This window comes from Dermacentor albipictus, chromosome 4, assembly GCF_038994185.2.
Source record: "Dermacentor albipictus isolate Rhodes 1998 colony chromosome 4, USDA_Dalb.pri_finalv2, whole genome shotgun sequence".
NCBI classification, from domain to species: Eukaryota; Metazoa; Arthropoda; class Arachnida; order Ixodida; family Ixodidae; genus Dermacentor; species Dermacentor albipictus.
In genome coordinates this window covers 145,623,195-145,638,309 of record NC_091824.1, presented here as the reverse complement: position 1 = coordinate 145,638,309, position 15,115 = coordinate 145,623,195, and the positions used below count along the sequence as shown (strand labels likewise).

The 15,115-nt window shown below is 45.7% G+C and overlaps 1 protein-coding gene and 1 long non-coding RNA gene across 2 annotated transcripts in view; one reads left to right on the top strand and one right to left on the bottom strand.

The window, feature by feature from the left end:
• The window catches only part of LOC135902174 (atrial natriuretic peptide receptor 1-like), a 152,684-nt gene that overhangs the window by 39,918 nt on the left and 97,651 nt on the right, over positions 1-15,115 (bottom strand). Inside the window, exons 8-12 of the mRNA XM_065432126.1 lie at positions 5,240-5,369; positions 2,700-2,771; positions 2,539-2,616; positions 1,037-1,141; positions 570-641 (exon numbers count right to left, since the gene is read on the bottom strand). Coding sequence (XP_065288198.1) covers positions 570-641; positions 1,037-1,141; positions 2,539-2,616; positions 2,700-2,771; positions 5,240-5,369 — 457 coding nt within the window. The remainder of the gene's footprint in view (positions 1-569; positions 642-1,036; positions 1,142-2,538; positions 2,617-2,699; positions 2,772-5,239; positions 5,370-15,115) is intronic.
• The window catches only part of LOC135902176 (uncharacterized), a 59,408-nt gene that overhangs the window by 39,944 nt on the left and 4,349 nt on the right, over positions 1-15,115 (top strand). The gene's annotated exons all lie outside the window — the stretch shown is intronic.

Sequence of the window (15,115 nt, the reverse complement as noted above, 5' to 3'; positions counted from 1 at the left end):
GCCTTTTACATAAACAAACGACGCATGATGATTACGTTTCGGTGCCGTCTATCTTTTCGTTATATTGTGAGACTCAAATACTTGAAGATTTATTCCATGTGACCTAATGACATGTGCACACAGATGGCGTCTTGCCTTTCTTGCGTTTTTTACCTCTTACAGTTCAGTTGTTACACAGCGCTCGTGCTGTGTCCTCCCTTTTTGTGTTGCCGTCGTTTTCCGCGCTGATTCAAACACTGTATCAATGTTAGCCTGGCCAGACTTCCACCTTACTGCGATATTGTTACAAGCCACTTTTCTTTCATCTTACAGCAGGTTCTATAACAGTGAAGGAAGAAGAATATAGTTTTAGTTGCCTCTTACCAGTCCACTTCTAATTCAATGGTTATGCGCTACTGCGTTGAAGCCTGACTCTTTCGTATAGTATAATCTAATTGTCTGCAAAGACATTATGATTAGGTCACCATTACGTAGAACATTAAGTACCCACTACGTGATGTTGCTACCCCAGTGCTTTCGTAGCTTTCACTTCTGGTAGCTATGACTCCTCCTTTAAAGTATGGGCTTACCTTTACAATGTCGTGCATAAGCGAATATCGAAACATCCAGTCGAGCTTGATCTCGTCGTTTTCAAGAATGTCCTAAAAAGACCGGATAAATGTGTTGTAAGTACTCGCGGCATATTTTTTTATAAATACCAGTAGATCATCTCAAGCATATATGTATCATCGTGTAATCAGGGCTTCAAACGGTCGCAGTCTTGTAAATGCTAGTTGAAAGATACAAATAATGAAACATCTGGTTGTTGTTGCTAACAGCTCCGTTTTCTATTTCCATCTCGTTTGCGCTGAACTAAAGTAGGTACTATTTCTTTACTCTTATTGGAAGAAAAGAGGAAAACAATATTTTGCTACCATTCAGGTTCGATGCAAAAGAAATGAATTCGTTGCGGGAATCAAGCCTCCGTTGTATTACAGATTTACAGGAAGGCCCCGGCTTTCCTAGTCTCAATTCTTAACAGCAAAGAAACGCCCACCTGCAAACTTCCTCGCGGACAGTATTCCGTGACCAGACAGCAGTGAGGAGGTTCTTCGCAGATTCCCAGAAAGCGTACGATATGATCGTGCTGCAGATCCTTCATCTGAAAGCGGAAATAACGCCTTCATGAGCCATGCAACGATTTCCAATGAACAATCAGCAGGATTTGTTAGCCCTGAATCACGGGAACGTCCCCTAGTACAGAAAGGAATAACCCCTCAAAGCTCAGCGAATCATTTTTATTCCGCTGAACTTCATGTCCTAAAATACTGATTTAAGTACGGCACACACTTATTAGCCCATCTTATCGTTTTTGGTACAATAGAGAAAATGTCCAGTTGTGGATAGCTGAGCACACCAATTGGCAATTTAGTAATTTCCGCACTAACTATTTTACTCAACTTAGACTTCCATACTTTTGTTATGTACGAACGTACTCTCTATGGCCTGAAACTAATGTGAACAAGTTGTTTTAATTTTCTTTGATATGAAATGAAGCTGAAGCTTTACGTGAACATTGAATTTGAACGAAACATGAAATAGTACAGCAACCACCGTTTACCCAGAATAACCATTATATGAGCACTTAAGTCAACAACAACATGTCATGATGCTCAGCGAGATCTAGTCCGAAATCTGACCACCACGCCATCCTTTCAAAAATTGTATTCAATAGAGCCTTAACCTCAACTGAAGGAAAATGATGAAAATCCAGCCGCCATTTTTCTGAAATTAAATTGGTACGCCATGTTTGGAACTGAGGAAGCGGGTGTGGAATTCGCTGTCGCAGATGGGAAAAATTAGTTTTAAAGAAAGCGTCATATGGCGTTCTTTGCTACCGCCGTGGCCGCATTTCGATGCGAGGCAGATGCAAGAACGCTCATGTAAGTGGATCAAGCTGCACGTCAAAGAACCTCAGGTGATCGAAATCAATCCAGAGTCCCCAGCTACGGTGTGCCTGGCAAGCATATTGTGGTTTTAATACGTAAAACCCGAGAACTTAATTGATTATATAATGTGCTTCGCGGCTCGATTATCTCCATATGCTTATACGTATATCACGATGTTTTAAGGTATTACATGGTTAAGTCCTTAATAGTAGGGAGCAAAGATAGAAATTATTAATCTTGATTCTATGTGCTGCACACAAGCCTTTATTATCCCACAAAAATTACAAGAAGCTTTATTTCTGCGAAAATTATTCACCATATTGACTATCCTTGCGTTAGAGTTGTCTATTATTTCGGCCTGGCCTAACCTTATGCTGGCTCCCTAGTTAGCTCAAATGGTTGAAAATAGCGCCCCGGAAAGGCGTTGGCCTGGTTTAGATCCCGGGCAAGGCACAATTTTTGTTCAGCTACGAAATTTTTTCTCAAGAACCAATGAGGATTTTCTTTGTATCTTTGGCTAATTTCATGTGGTTTACATCCTTTTTTTCTCTCTTTTAAGGCACCACCTTTTATATTCTTATGACTGGACGGCAACGTAAAGTATACTTACGTTTTTGAGCTCCATTAGCAGTGATCGTGTGATTTCCAGCTTCATCTTGTTGAAAGGCCTGATCGCAACAACTTGGTCCTGGGTATGAGTCAGGGTACAATGTTAAGAGATTTATGAGATCGTAGGAGAAATTTGAAAAGGTCGTGTAAATGTCTACTCACTTTATAGAAGCCAGTGCCGATAAAAACTTGGCGTCGGCCACCGAAGAAGATAGCTTCTGAAGAGTTCGAGCTCTGGGAAAAACAAATAAGAACACGTGATATGCAGGTTCTCTTGTTACGTTGATTCCGATGATGTAGTCAGCGATTACCCGTGTGTTTTTGTTGTGTGTAACACCTTTGTTTACAAATTTACGTTCAGGAAACACATTCACTTTGTTTCATGACAGAGCTTCAATGGCTTACAGCTGATTGTTAATGCCTGTCTGTATAGAAATATTTTATTAGTTTTATCTGCTGCCCAGGATCGTAATTGCCATTCACCGTATCATATTCGTGGATATGAGTATGGCTATTAAAAACGCTGGTTTGGGTACGCAGGCGTGTCCGCCATACGTATGTGCTAAGAAAAACTGAGAAAATTTGTCCAATGAGTGGGTGGCCTGAATACATGAGGCAGAATACTAAGAAAGGAACAATGTGTAGTAAACATACAAGATACTAATGCAATGAAAAAAGAAAGAATGTTAACGTTGTGCAGCTTAAATACCTTGGTTGGTGATGAACGAGAAGAAAGGTGGTTAACCGAGGGGCCCAATATTTAATAATTGTATCATGAGAAGACAACAAACAAAGACACCAAGGACAACATCGGGGAAATTACTTGTACTTACTAATTTAATTAAAGAAATAATAAATAAATAGCAATGAAAGTGGACGAAAATACAACTTGCCGCAGGTGGGAAAGTTTCAACTGCGGCAAGTTGGTATTATTAATTCAATTAGTAAGGTTGTTGATGGGACATCCATGCCAAAGGGGCGAAGGAGAACTGCCTAGCCCAATGCTCGCTTTGTTCTCGCCGATAATACGTAACTTAATCCCAACTTCGAACTTTCCAATAAAGCTATTTATTGGTGTGATCTTATATAGGAGTGACCTTCTAAATATTCTTTTTTCAAAAAGATGAAAAACGGGGGTCTTACTTGGTTACGGCTATCACTCAGATTCGTTTGAAGTGTAGGGGGTCTCTAAAGAATACGTGACGTCGCAGATCAGACAACGCAAAGTGGTGAAGAAAACGGCGAACGTTGCAAGTAAATACCTTTCAACACAATGGGCTGCTTATTATATACAGAACAAAAAGTGAAAGACAAATCATAGTCTGAAAGTGTCATGAAATATGGCTGTAACAAACAAAAATTTTCATCCTGGAGTTGGGCACACTGAAACATGACTAACTCATGCCTCTTTTGAGCGCACTATCATTGTCATAAAAAACAAAATGACAATTGTGCATATTTATTTAAGTGTATGTCATAGCGCTCATTGAGAACGCGTGAGTAAGCAAGTTAAATTGTCAAAAGCATTGTGAACGAAAATCGGTTGCACTCCTTCTTGCCACGAGCCACGGCCATAGGGTGTATCAGTTTATTCCTGCGTGCTAAGCTAGAACTCGCTGTCAATGTTGAAAACACGCTCCATAAAAACAATCTTGCTCTACCTGTATTGATTTTACATGCCTCGAGGGACTCTTTTTGCACCCTTGAATCAGCCATGGTTGAAAGCATCGTTTTTATTACAGTGAAGTTGTCTATGGCTAGAATTTGGGAAAAAAATGTGTCCCCGAGGTGCTGACAAAAGCAAATCATCATGTGGGCTGATCCTGGTGATAGTGCATAAAGCGTCCAAGCTCAATGGCACATACAGCTGTGGGCTCGGGGACCTGTAACATACCCTTGGACTACCCTTGTCACACGTAGGACACAAGAAGTCCTAGGTACAACGGTAAGAACCGATGTTTTCTTGAAAGTGTTTCCTATAACATTTTCAAAAAAGGACTGTTAAAAAATTCTCGACGCCAATCGCGCAAACGCGCTAGTGCCACTGCTCGCACGCTCGTCGTCGTCGTCGTCTTCCACAGAGGGCTCCGTTGCCGCTCATCCTTCTAGCGTAGAATTTCACTATTCTGGCCGCGTTTACGGGGGTATGAGCCATTCATTCTCTTACGTGACGGGCACATTTAATAACAGAGGTGATGCGCGAATGTGTGTGCGTACCTATATGGCCACGATAACCACAGCTTAGGACATAAATATGTTCGTACCTTTGTTGAATATTCTGGGTCACCTATGTTTCGTGCGCTAAACAGCTTCGCTGGTCATCCATTTTCACAGAATGGAATGGGACCGTTTCTTTCCTTTTATTTTTTTATTTTGCTGTTGAATTTGCATTTTTTCGTAAAATTTTGCAACAGGCTCCTGTCAATGATTCAAGCAGTCAACGTGTACGCCGTAGAGAAGCACCGGATATTTAGCAAAGACTGCGCAGTCGCGCAACGACAGCCCCGCAACCAACACCTGGCATCTTTTCTAGCTGGAGATTCGTACTAGCCGGAACCAGCGAGCTGTCATAGCTGGCGCACTTGAATTGCACTCTCAATGGGGTAGCGTCGGCTTGCGCAAAGAACTAATTGGGGCTTCCCGTGGGTCGAGTAATTCAAAGCGGGTCAAAGGAGGCAGTGTGCTGCTCTCGAAAGACTTACAGCGAGGCTGGTTCTCGTCAGGCTCATTCGAGAACCAAATTTCTTGAAGTGGCCCGGTGGAGAGCTGGAGATCTCGTCCCAGCGGATTTTCCATGTCATGGAGGCCAGCTCGGCTTCCAGCTTGAAGTGCCTGCGTGTGCAGAGCGCCGGTCACGATTATAGACAAGGGGGATGCCGGATCGCCAGAGAGCTACAGAGCATCTTTCAAAGGCCAATTATTTTTCTACCACTTTTTTAACACCAGCCACCATTCACTCATTAATTTTTTTCATTAATTAATTCATTTAATGTTTGCACTCTGTTCATGCGGAGAGTGGTCAACACGTGGGGAAAAGAATTACAGAGAAAACTCACTGCGAGGCTTTTGGGCGCTTTTCAACCCATCGTCGCTATAAGTCAACACTGGTCTGCATCCTGCTGAGTGCAATGCTTCTCAGTATAAAATTCGTGTTCAAATCATCAGTAAGAAATTTGGTTTAACCAATCTATTTGAAGAAACAAACTTGCACCTGTGGAAAACATTGTCTGGGGTAAGAGTAGTCCAGAATTTACAGCTGAATTTAAGCATGCAGATCCCGCATATGACTCTCGATAAGAAAAAAAAAACACGGAATAAAATGTCAGCTACAATGGCGCCTACCTATAACCTGCACAATGAACAGGTTTGCTGCTTTTATTCATTATCATTTCTTTTTAGATGGCCTAGTGCAGCCACGTGTGCTGTAGTCGCAGCAAGAGGACTCGCGGAGCACATGGAGCGTTGCCTGTGGTCACTCGCTGTGTCGCCATCGTCCCACCACTTTAAATCCAGTCCCAAGGCGATGCTATGATACGAAGCCTGAATGTTGAAACGCGGTTGCGTCAAGGATCACTTTCCATGTGTTGTCGCTATTCCTGTCTGCGCACGGCTTATGCAACATTTCTGATAGCATTTGGATTAAGAAATGCCCCCTGCCAGACCATTAAGGGAAGTCCTGTAGACGTCTCGCCGCACTCCAAATCAAGTCACTGGCTGTAGTTACGATGCATTAGTAATGCTGACTGAGCTAACTTTGGTTCTGGTGGATTCGGTGCCTTAGTTTTTTTTTATTTAGGTATTCGCTGGCGCTTGCACAATGAGCGTTCAAGAACGCTATCACACTGGGGAAATACCTCTGTAAAAAAATGGTGGAAATAAAAAAAGTATGCGTTAACGTATATTGTAAAGTATATAGTTCGAATAACTCAAAGCCTGTTCCAATGATTGGGCGAACTTCACAAATGAAGAAAGTGAAATAGGTATCTTCAGATACGATTAACAAAAACGCGCCTGTGACCGAGTTCATACGCCCTATTTCTTCAGTTTGATATCGTAGAGTGCGTCTAGCTTAAGTGCTATAAGTGTAAAACGACAGGTTTTCACTTACCTGCTCTATAAACACGCATATAACTTTTTTAAGAACTAACGTTAACAGTACCCGATTCCTAATGTGGAAAATGAACGCAAAATACTGTCCCCCCTCTTTCTTTGTTCTTTAATCCTAGTTACCCTAAATATAGCACATAAAGACCAGTCAATATTGAAGAAACAATCACCATATAGCGACCCACTCTTTCTGTCAATCAATGCCTACGTACAATTTCAGCTCGGAGTTTGGATTCTGTGGTTTTGTTTTAGAATACCGTAACAGAAAGAAAAATTACTCTTGCAGTGGTTACCCCAAACTAACTCGCAGCGCAGAACACGGACATTGATTAATTTCAATTAAGAGAGAGAGAGATGCAAATGAAAGGAAGGCAGGGAGGTTAACCAGACTTAAAACGTCCGGTTTGCTACCCTGCACTAGGGGAAGGGAAAGGGGAAATAAAGACGGAAAGAAGAGCGTGACAAAAATGAAAGCATGAGAAAAAAAAATATGAGAAGGGACGAAATGGGGTCATTAGAGTCTTTCTAATAGGCCACTGTCACGTAGAAAAGTCAACAGAGCCTTGACCGACTTTTGCTGCGACGACAGTTCACGTCGGCATTCCAAAACTGACTGTTCTGAAAGTGGCCTGTCGTCAAGGCGCGCCAACGCGGTCGCTAGTGACAGCCGGTGCGCGCTGTATCGAGGACAGTGGCAAAGTACGTGTTCGATAGTCTCTTCGCCGCCGCAGTGTCTGCAAGCCGCGCTGTCATCCATACCGACTCGGAAGGCGAAGGATCTTGTATAGGCGACACCAAGCCACAGTCGGCAAAGTACTGCTGTTTCGAGTCGAGAGAGTCTAGGCGGGGGTCGAAGTCGAAGGGATGGGTCCAGTCGGTGTAGACGTGTATGCTTTAGGCTGGGTGTGTTCCATAAAGTTTTGATGGCTTCATTTGCAAGCACACGAATTTTCGTTGCAGCGTCTGTTCTTGAGAATGGAATGGAGTCTTGTAAGCCCTCCTCGTGTGCAGATCGTGCTGCTGCGTCGGCAAGTTCATTGCCCATTATGCCACAGTGGCTTGGAATCCACTGCAACGTGATGTCGTGTCCTTGCTCGACGAGGTGGTGAAGCAGCAATCTGATTTCCATAACTAGTTGTTCGTGGGGTCCTCGGCGTAGGGCAGAAACCAAACAATGAAGAGCAGCCTTGGAGTCAGTGAACACGCTCCATTTCCTGGGTAGCTCTTCAGAAATTACACGAAGTGCACAACGAATAGCAGCAAGCTCCGCGGCAGTCGATGTAGTCTGGTGAGATAGTCGAATCTTAATTGTGGAAGGTTTTGCAGGAAAGATCACCGATCCTGCAGACCCATTCACCGTGGTGGAAGCGTCAGTATAAAGATGATGATGCTCGTTGTAAGTCTCATACAGCAAGAGCAGTGAAAGCTGCTTGAGTGCTGGAGACGAGAGTTGGGCCTTTGTTCGTATTCCTGGTACCATTAGTCGAACATTTGCTCTAGCCAAGCACCATGGTGGAAACGGAACTTTCGCTGGAGCTGTATAACCTGATGGAAGGTATGTACGATAAGGCAGGACTGTTTCGCAAAAGGAAGCACGTGGTCGATCCTCTGGTAGTGAGGCTAGATGATGGGCAGGGGCTCGAGCAAGGTGTCTTACGTGTGCTCTGAGCGCTTCCATGACTATATGGGTCTTGGCTGGGAAATCGTGTGCAATGGCAATTGTTTCAGCCGTTGACGAACACCGCGGCAATCCAATACACACTCTAAGTGCCTGGGCCTGGACGCTTTCGAGTGTGCGGATATTATTTCTGCAGGTGTTGGTCAGCACAGGCAAGCTGTATCGCAAGTACCCAAGAAAGAGCGTCCTGTACAGCTGCATCATTGCATGTACTGAAGTACCCCAGACATTTCCTCCAAGAAACTTAAACACATTAGAGATATCTGTCAGGCGCTTCTTTAGGTAGGCCACATGAGGACTCCAGCAGAGGTCACGATCAATTATTATGCCTAAGAATCGGTGCGTCCTGACATAAGGTATGCTTTGGCCGTCGATAGAGACATCGTATGATCTCATTGGCTTGCGGCTAAACGCGACCAATGCGCATTTTTCTGGCGAGATCTTGAGGCCTTGTTCATTTAAGTATGCCGATGTTGACGTGGCAGCTTTTTGAAGCCTGGCGCGTACTTGCAGCCGTGTCACACCAGATGCCCAGATGCAGATGTCATCGGCATACATTGATATTTTAACTGTGCTCGGAAGTCGTTCCACGAGACCAATGAGTACAAGGTTGAAAAGTGTGGGACTCAAGACACCGCCTTGTGGAACTCCATGGTGCGTATAGTATTGCGAGGTTGGGCCAGCTTCAGTGTTAAGAAAGAGAGACCGCCTATGTAAATAACTGCGAGTCCAACTATATAATGGACCGCCTAGGCCCACCGATTCCAATGCTTCAAGTATGGCGTCATGAAGAACGTTGTCGTAGGCTCCCTTTATGTCTAAGAACATTGCGACAGATAACCTTTTACACGTCTTTTGATGTTGAACATAGGTTACCAGATCGATAACGTTGTCGATAGAACATCGGTGACGTCGAAAACCAGCCATGGCGTCCGGGTAGATTTCGTAGTGTTCAAGGTACCACTCAAGTCTGGCGAGGATCATTCGCTCCATTACCTTCCCAACGCAACTTGCCAGCGCAATTGGTCGGTATGAAGTAATCTCTAAGGGAGACTTGCCAGGCTTAAGAAGCGGTACGAGGCGGCTGATCTTCCAATCTTGGGGAACGTTGCCCTCCTGCCACGACTCGTTATAGATATTAAGGAGTGTTCTTCGTGCCCGTTCACCAAGGTGACATAGCATGCGGTAAGATATGCCATCCGGACCAGGCGACGACGACCGATTACATAGGGCGAGCGCCGCGTCAAGCTCTTGCGTCGTGAAAAGCAGATCCATGCGTGAATCTCGTGAATCTGGAATACGGTTCAATGTAAGCGAACCTGTACGAGTTGGCTGGCCCGCAACCATAGCACAGAAGTCTTCCGCCACATCAATGTCTTGTCGGCGCTGGAATAGTGCTAGGGCCTTAAACGGGAAACACTGTTCCGGAACAGAACGTAGACCACGCACAGTTCTCCATATTTGAGATAGCGGTTTGCGGGGATCTAGCGACGCACAAAATTTCGACCACCGCTGAGCCTCTAGTTTGTCCATGCGGCGTTGTATCTTCTTTTGCATTCGCCTGGCTGTTCTTAGATCCTGAATTGACTTAGTGCGTCGATATCTTCTTTCGGCACGACGGCGAATTGCACGAAGCCGCTCCAATTCCAGGTCGAATTCAGAATACCTTGGAGAACACGTGAGTGTGCGCGTGGCTGTCTGTGCCGTTTCCTTGATAGCTTGTTGAAGTCCACAAGAGAGGCCTTTGTGACAAGCGTCCTCAATGTGGGATTTAAAGACAGTCCAATCTATTCTTCGTATCGTGGTGGACGTATACGTGTTAGACATTCCCGTGATCTTGAGGTAAGTGGGGATGTGGTCACTTCCGTGCGTTTCAATGTCCAAAAACCACTTAACATGTGTGGCGAGGCGGTGGGAGACGAAAGTCAAATCGAGGCAGCTGCTGTATGTTATTCCCCGCAGAAATGTTGGACTCGCGTCATTCAGCAGGTAGAGACCATTGTTGGAAGCTAAGGAAGCTAGTCGTCTTCCCGTCGCGTTAACCTTAGAGCTTCCCCAAATGGTATGGTGTGCATTGAAGTCCCCGGTGATAATCCATGGACCAGGTTGTGTTTTTAAGATGTCTTCTAGCCTTTTGGTGTCAAATCGGCTTGATGGAGACAGATACACCCCCAAGAGTGCAAAGGTGACATTCCTATTTTTAACAGTCATGCACACATACTGATTGTCGTCATGAGGTTGCACCGGTTGGACGACGTAAGTAAGTTCACGGCGAATAAACACGACGACCTTGCTGCTTTTGATGTCGCTTGATGAGAATGTTGTCTCGTAGCCGGATAGTCTTATTGGATGGGATAATCTTGGTTCACAGATGACAATGATTGGAAATCGGTTAGTGAGAACAAATTGACGAAAATCGGCGATGCGAGATCTTAGACCTCTCGCGTTCCACTGAAGGATCGACGCTTCTCTGACCTCCTTACGAAATGACTGGTGATTGTCAGTCATGGCTTCACTCAAGGCTTGCTAGGACGGGGCTCAGCGCGTCGAGCACTTGTAGCCCACTTCGAGCAGATGGAGTGTCAATGCTTGTCAGCATGGCCCTGATGACATTCACAATAGATCGCAGCACCGGGATAATTTGGCAGTCGACTGTTGAAGCCTCACCAACAGAAGCGGGCTTCGATGGGAGCGTCAAGCGTGGAGGCTCCTTAGAAGACTGATAGCTTGCAAGCGTCGGCCACTCTTCCACGGGGGCAGCGTTTCCCGTCTGAGGTCTCCTTGTGCTCTCGGGCATTCTATTTGAGGATGATGGCGTTGGCACAAGCGGCGCACGAACTCCACCCTGTCTTGAGCGTTTTCGTCGATGACGACGTCGACGCCGGATCTTTTCTGAGGCTTCTCTATGGGTTGAGTTATCCCTGACCATTTGCTTCAGAACTTCGAACTCTTTTTTGAGTCTTGGGCATTCTTTAGACGTCGCTTCATGGGTGCCTTTACAGTTGCCACACCTAAAGTTTGTTGCACGGCAGACATCTACAGTGTGTGACTCCGCGCACCGGGGGCACATTGGGGAGTTTGCGCAGGCGCCCTTAACATGCCCGATCTTGAAGCACTTGTGGCATTGAAGCGGCTTTGGGACAAACCGCCGTACGACATGTCGGAAGTGACCGACCTTTACGTGTGAAGGGATGGAATCCCCCTTGAACACAATCTTCACACAACGGCTGTTGCCGAGTCGGCATACGTGCGTGATGACCACTCCTTCGTATGCCGGTTTGATTAGAATTGGCAGGTCCGAGTTCGAAATAGCCAAGTCAACGTCGTAGATCACACCTGCAGTGCAGGACCCATCCATAGGTATGATCGGTCGTACTTTTATGTTCCCCAATTCTGTGATCTGTCGTAGCGTCTCCAGCGTGGTTCCACGGGTTGTGTCGACAGCTAGAACATTCTTTCGTGTGTTCAGCCGGACTTCCTTGATTTCGTTTGGCGCCTTTCCCTCAAGAAAAACAGAGAGAGCTTGCCTGTTCAATACTCGAAGGTTGACGGAAGAATCCACTGGCATGAAGAGGATGGTGTGCGGCCAGCGTTCACTGCCTGCCTGCATGGTTGACGTACTCGCTGGTGACGACGCCTTGATAAGCCTCCTTTTAGCCCTTCGGCTCCTCACCGACACGAAGCTGTCATCGGATGAGTCGTCACCTGTGATTGAGTAGACCTCTGTGTCTTCACTGGTGCTGGACCAGGTGCCTCGTTTCCTTGAGGAGCTTGTCAATGTAGTGATCTGGCCAGACGGGCCGGCAATAGGCTCTGCATCCATGGCCACAGGAGTAAGAGTCTCTCTGGGGCGTTCACTGGTGGTTGACCAGGTGCCTTGACTCATAGAAGAGCTTGCAGTTGCAGACTTCTGGCTGCACGAGCCTGCGGAACGTTCCGCGTCCATCACCTCAAGCCAGGACGCGGAAAGCGCTCCAGAGACTGATGAAAATTTGACGAAAAACTGGCTAGCTGGCACAGGTGCGTTCTAGCACTGAGTAACTTCGTCGTCGTCAATTTCAATTAAATTTATTTCTTTGGTATTAGGTGCCAAAACCAAGATATGATTGGCATGCGGTAAGGTTTTTTTAACATGCACCCAATGCACGGTACGCGGGGAACTCTGACTCAACCTCAGTCCAACGTTCGGGACCATTTAAGCGTGTCCTTTCAGTCAGTGCCTGGTCTTGAAGTCACCAGTAGCATGAGATGGTCCACACAGCTAGTTGAGCGATTGTTTGTCCTTCATTTCGTCCTTGTCTCTCAGGCGCATTTACATGGCTTCCGTAACGCGGCTTACACGGCTTCAGTAGGGAAGAAATGCCCAACCTCTATGTTGTCGGCGGTTATCGAAATCAGATACTTCAGCGTACAGTGGCAAAACATGGAAACTGCGCCTAAAGTCATAATGACACGAACTCAGATTAAAAGCTTCGGGCATCGGTGGCATGACAAGATGACAAGATGGCATTCCGTCCCATCCCGTCACCTCGACCATGAAAACAGGCCAACGTACGTGAAGCCCATTGGGGCAGCATTACCTACTAGACCTGCGAATAGCCCAAAAAACACCGCCAAGAACACGATGTTATCATTTTGTATCTTTCTTCTTGAACACCTGAAAAAATAGACAAAATTTCCAGCCCTCCAAAAATTAAGCGTAAAGCTTGAGCAAGTATTTCGACAGAAACGAGAGTAGAAAGTTCCCTTTTTGCACAAGAAGTCCCCAAATTAAAGTAGCGACACACAATAAGGCATGCGCTAGCTCTTTGTTTTACGTGTCTGTGTAATGAAAGACTAACACTTCGTTCCTAAAACAAATTTACATGTTACACTGACTGCGGCAGATCTGCTAAATCCTGAAATTTTAATCAGTAGAACAAATAACATTGAGCTTCTGTGAATAGTTTTGGCTTTGTAGTGTTCCGAAATATTCTCCTACAAATCTTTGCAATGTACAGTGTAGTTTATTTGCAATTTTCGTTTAAAATGTGTTTTTTTTCTCGGGCTATTTAAAACGTGCAGTAATTTTGAAGTTCTATTCGGAACGGACCCACTGCGAGTTTCCCTATAGTGTAGGCCAACAGTATTCCTCACCTGAATGGTTTAGCAGAGAATATAATAGATCGCGAGGTCATCAGCTCGCTGTGGGCAACTGTGATTTTCCGCTTATGGCCAGCTCACTTGGTCCTACTGCATCGCCGTTCTGCGTCTTCTTTATTATTGTGTACTTCAGTTTAGTTCTTCATTTTAGTGTTCTTTTAGACTTCTTTTACCCATGCCTGCATTTCGTTCTGGAGCAGAAAGATATGGAAGCTGCGTTGCCTCACGCCAACGTATGCCATTTGTCGCACCTGCCAAATACTGTGAATCTCCGTGAAGTTGACCGAAAAAGAACGAAAACGCAGACTTGAAGCCAGCGCTTCGTTCTCGCGACGTACCTACTCCTTCCTATCGCAGCTTTCCGAAAGAGAGTTTGTTTTCGCCGACGACGCTTGGCGCGTCGGTCGTGCTCTGTCCGGACTGCCATCTGCCAGGTGCGATTATGCATGCGTGCGGAAAAGATGCCGCACGTCGAATTTCCGATGGCATCGGCTCGACGTCGCACGCTGCCCTGTCAGCTTCGCCACGCATGCGTTTGGCGTCTTCTTCACGGAAGAGACATCGCGTCACGTAGGCGAGCAAGTGAGACGGTTCAAAGAATGGCGAAGCCGACAGATGCAGCGCCTGCCTGCGCTGCGGTTAAGGCCGGCACAAGTTCGAGTTCCGCGAGGTGGAAACAACGGAGGTGCCGACAGGAAAGTCTAGACCTTACGAGTGTTTCTACTTTCTTTCGAGTTAGTCGTGAAGCAGCTGTACAGGTTATGCTTGGGCAACAAAGGCGACATTCCACGCCTCTGTTGCTCTAAATATGCAAGCAGTTTGTCTTTCGCAACAGCATAGTTTACGCCGGTAGTACAAAAACATTTTTGACGAAAGTTTGATTTCTTGCTGTTCGCGTAGGCATCTGTCTTTACCTTGGCTTTTTCGTGTTTCATCCCCACCTGACAGGCTTGTGTCGAACTTTTGACGTCAACTTTATGTGCTAGGGGCATTTTACTCGCCCGCAAGATAGCGTTAGAGACAAACGCCTGTGAACTACGTCCTCAATAACTTAAGAGGACACGCAATATTCACTCAAGTAATTCGTTACACTTACTTATTCATTGTAACATCTCATAATTTCCTTACGTTAAATGTTAAATGCACAAATCGCCACATCCGTTCTGAGATGACGACTGTATTCGGCTATATTGGTTTTGAAACTGACACCTTGTGTGCCTACCAGATGAATAAAAAAAGGTGGGGGAGGCGGGGAGACTACTGCCTCGCGTGGATGTCACAGCCATCAAACATTACCTTGTGAATGCAACGATCTTCGTGACCCGCGAGCAGTTGAAAGTCTACAAGTCGATGGAAGGCCAGAATTATCTGGCGCGGCTGTACGGTTGGGTACAGCAGCCATGCGTCAAAGAGCTCCCGTATTATGATCGCCCTCATTGCGGAAATGGCTGCGTGCTGTCCACTAGTGTCGTTTTAGCTAGCGCTAATGTTGACTCACTGAAAAAAAAAATCACTCGAGAACTAAACACTGTGATTCCACAGCCTCCGTAATATTAAGTTGCGTCAATTCTGGGGGCCTTGCCAAAGCATTTTTTTTTGCCATCCCAGGTTGGTCGTTCACAATCATTCAATGAAAAGCTGCTCACACCAT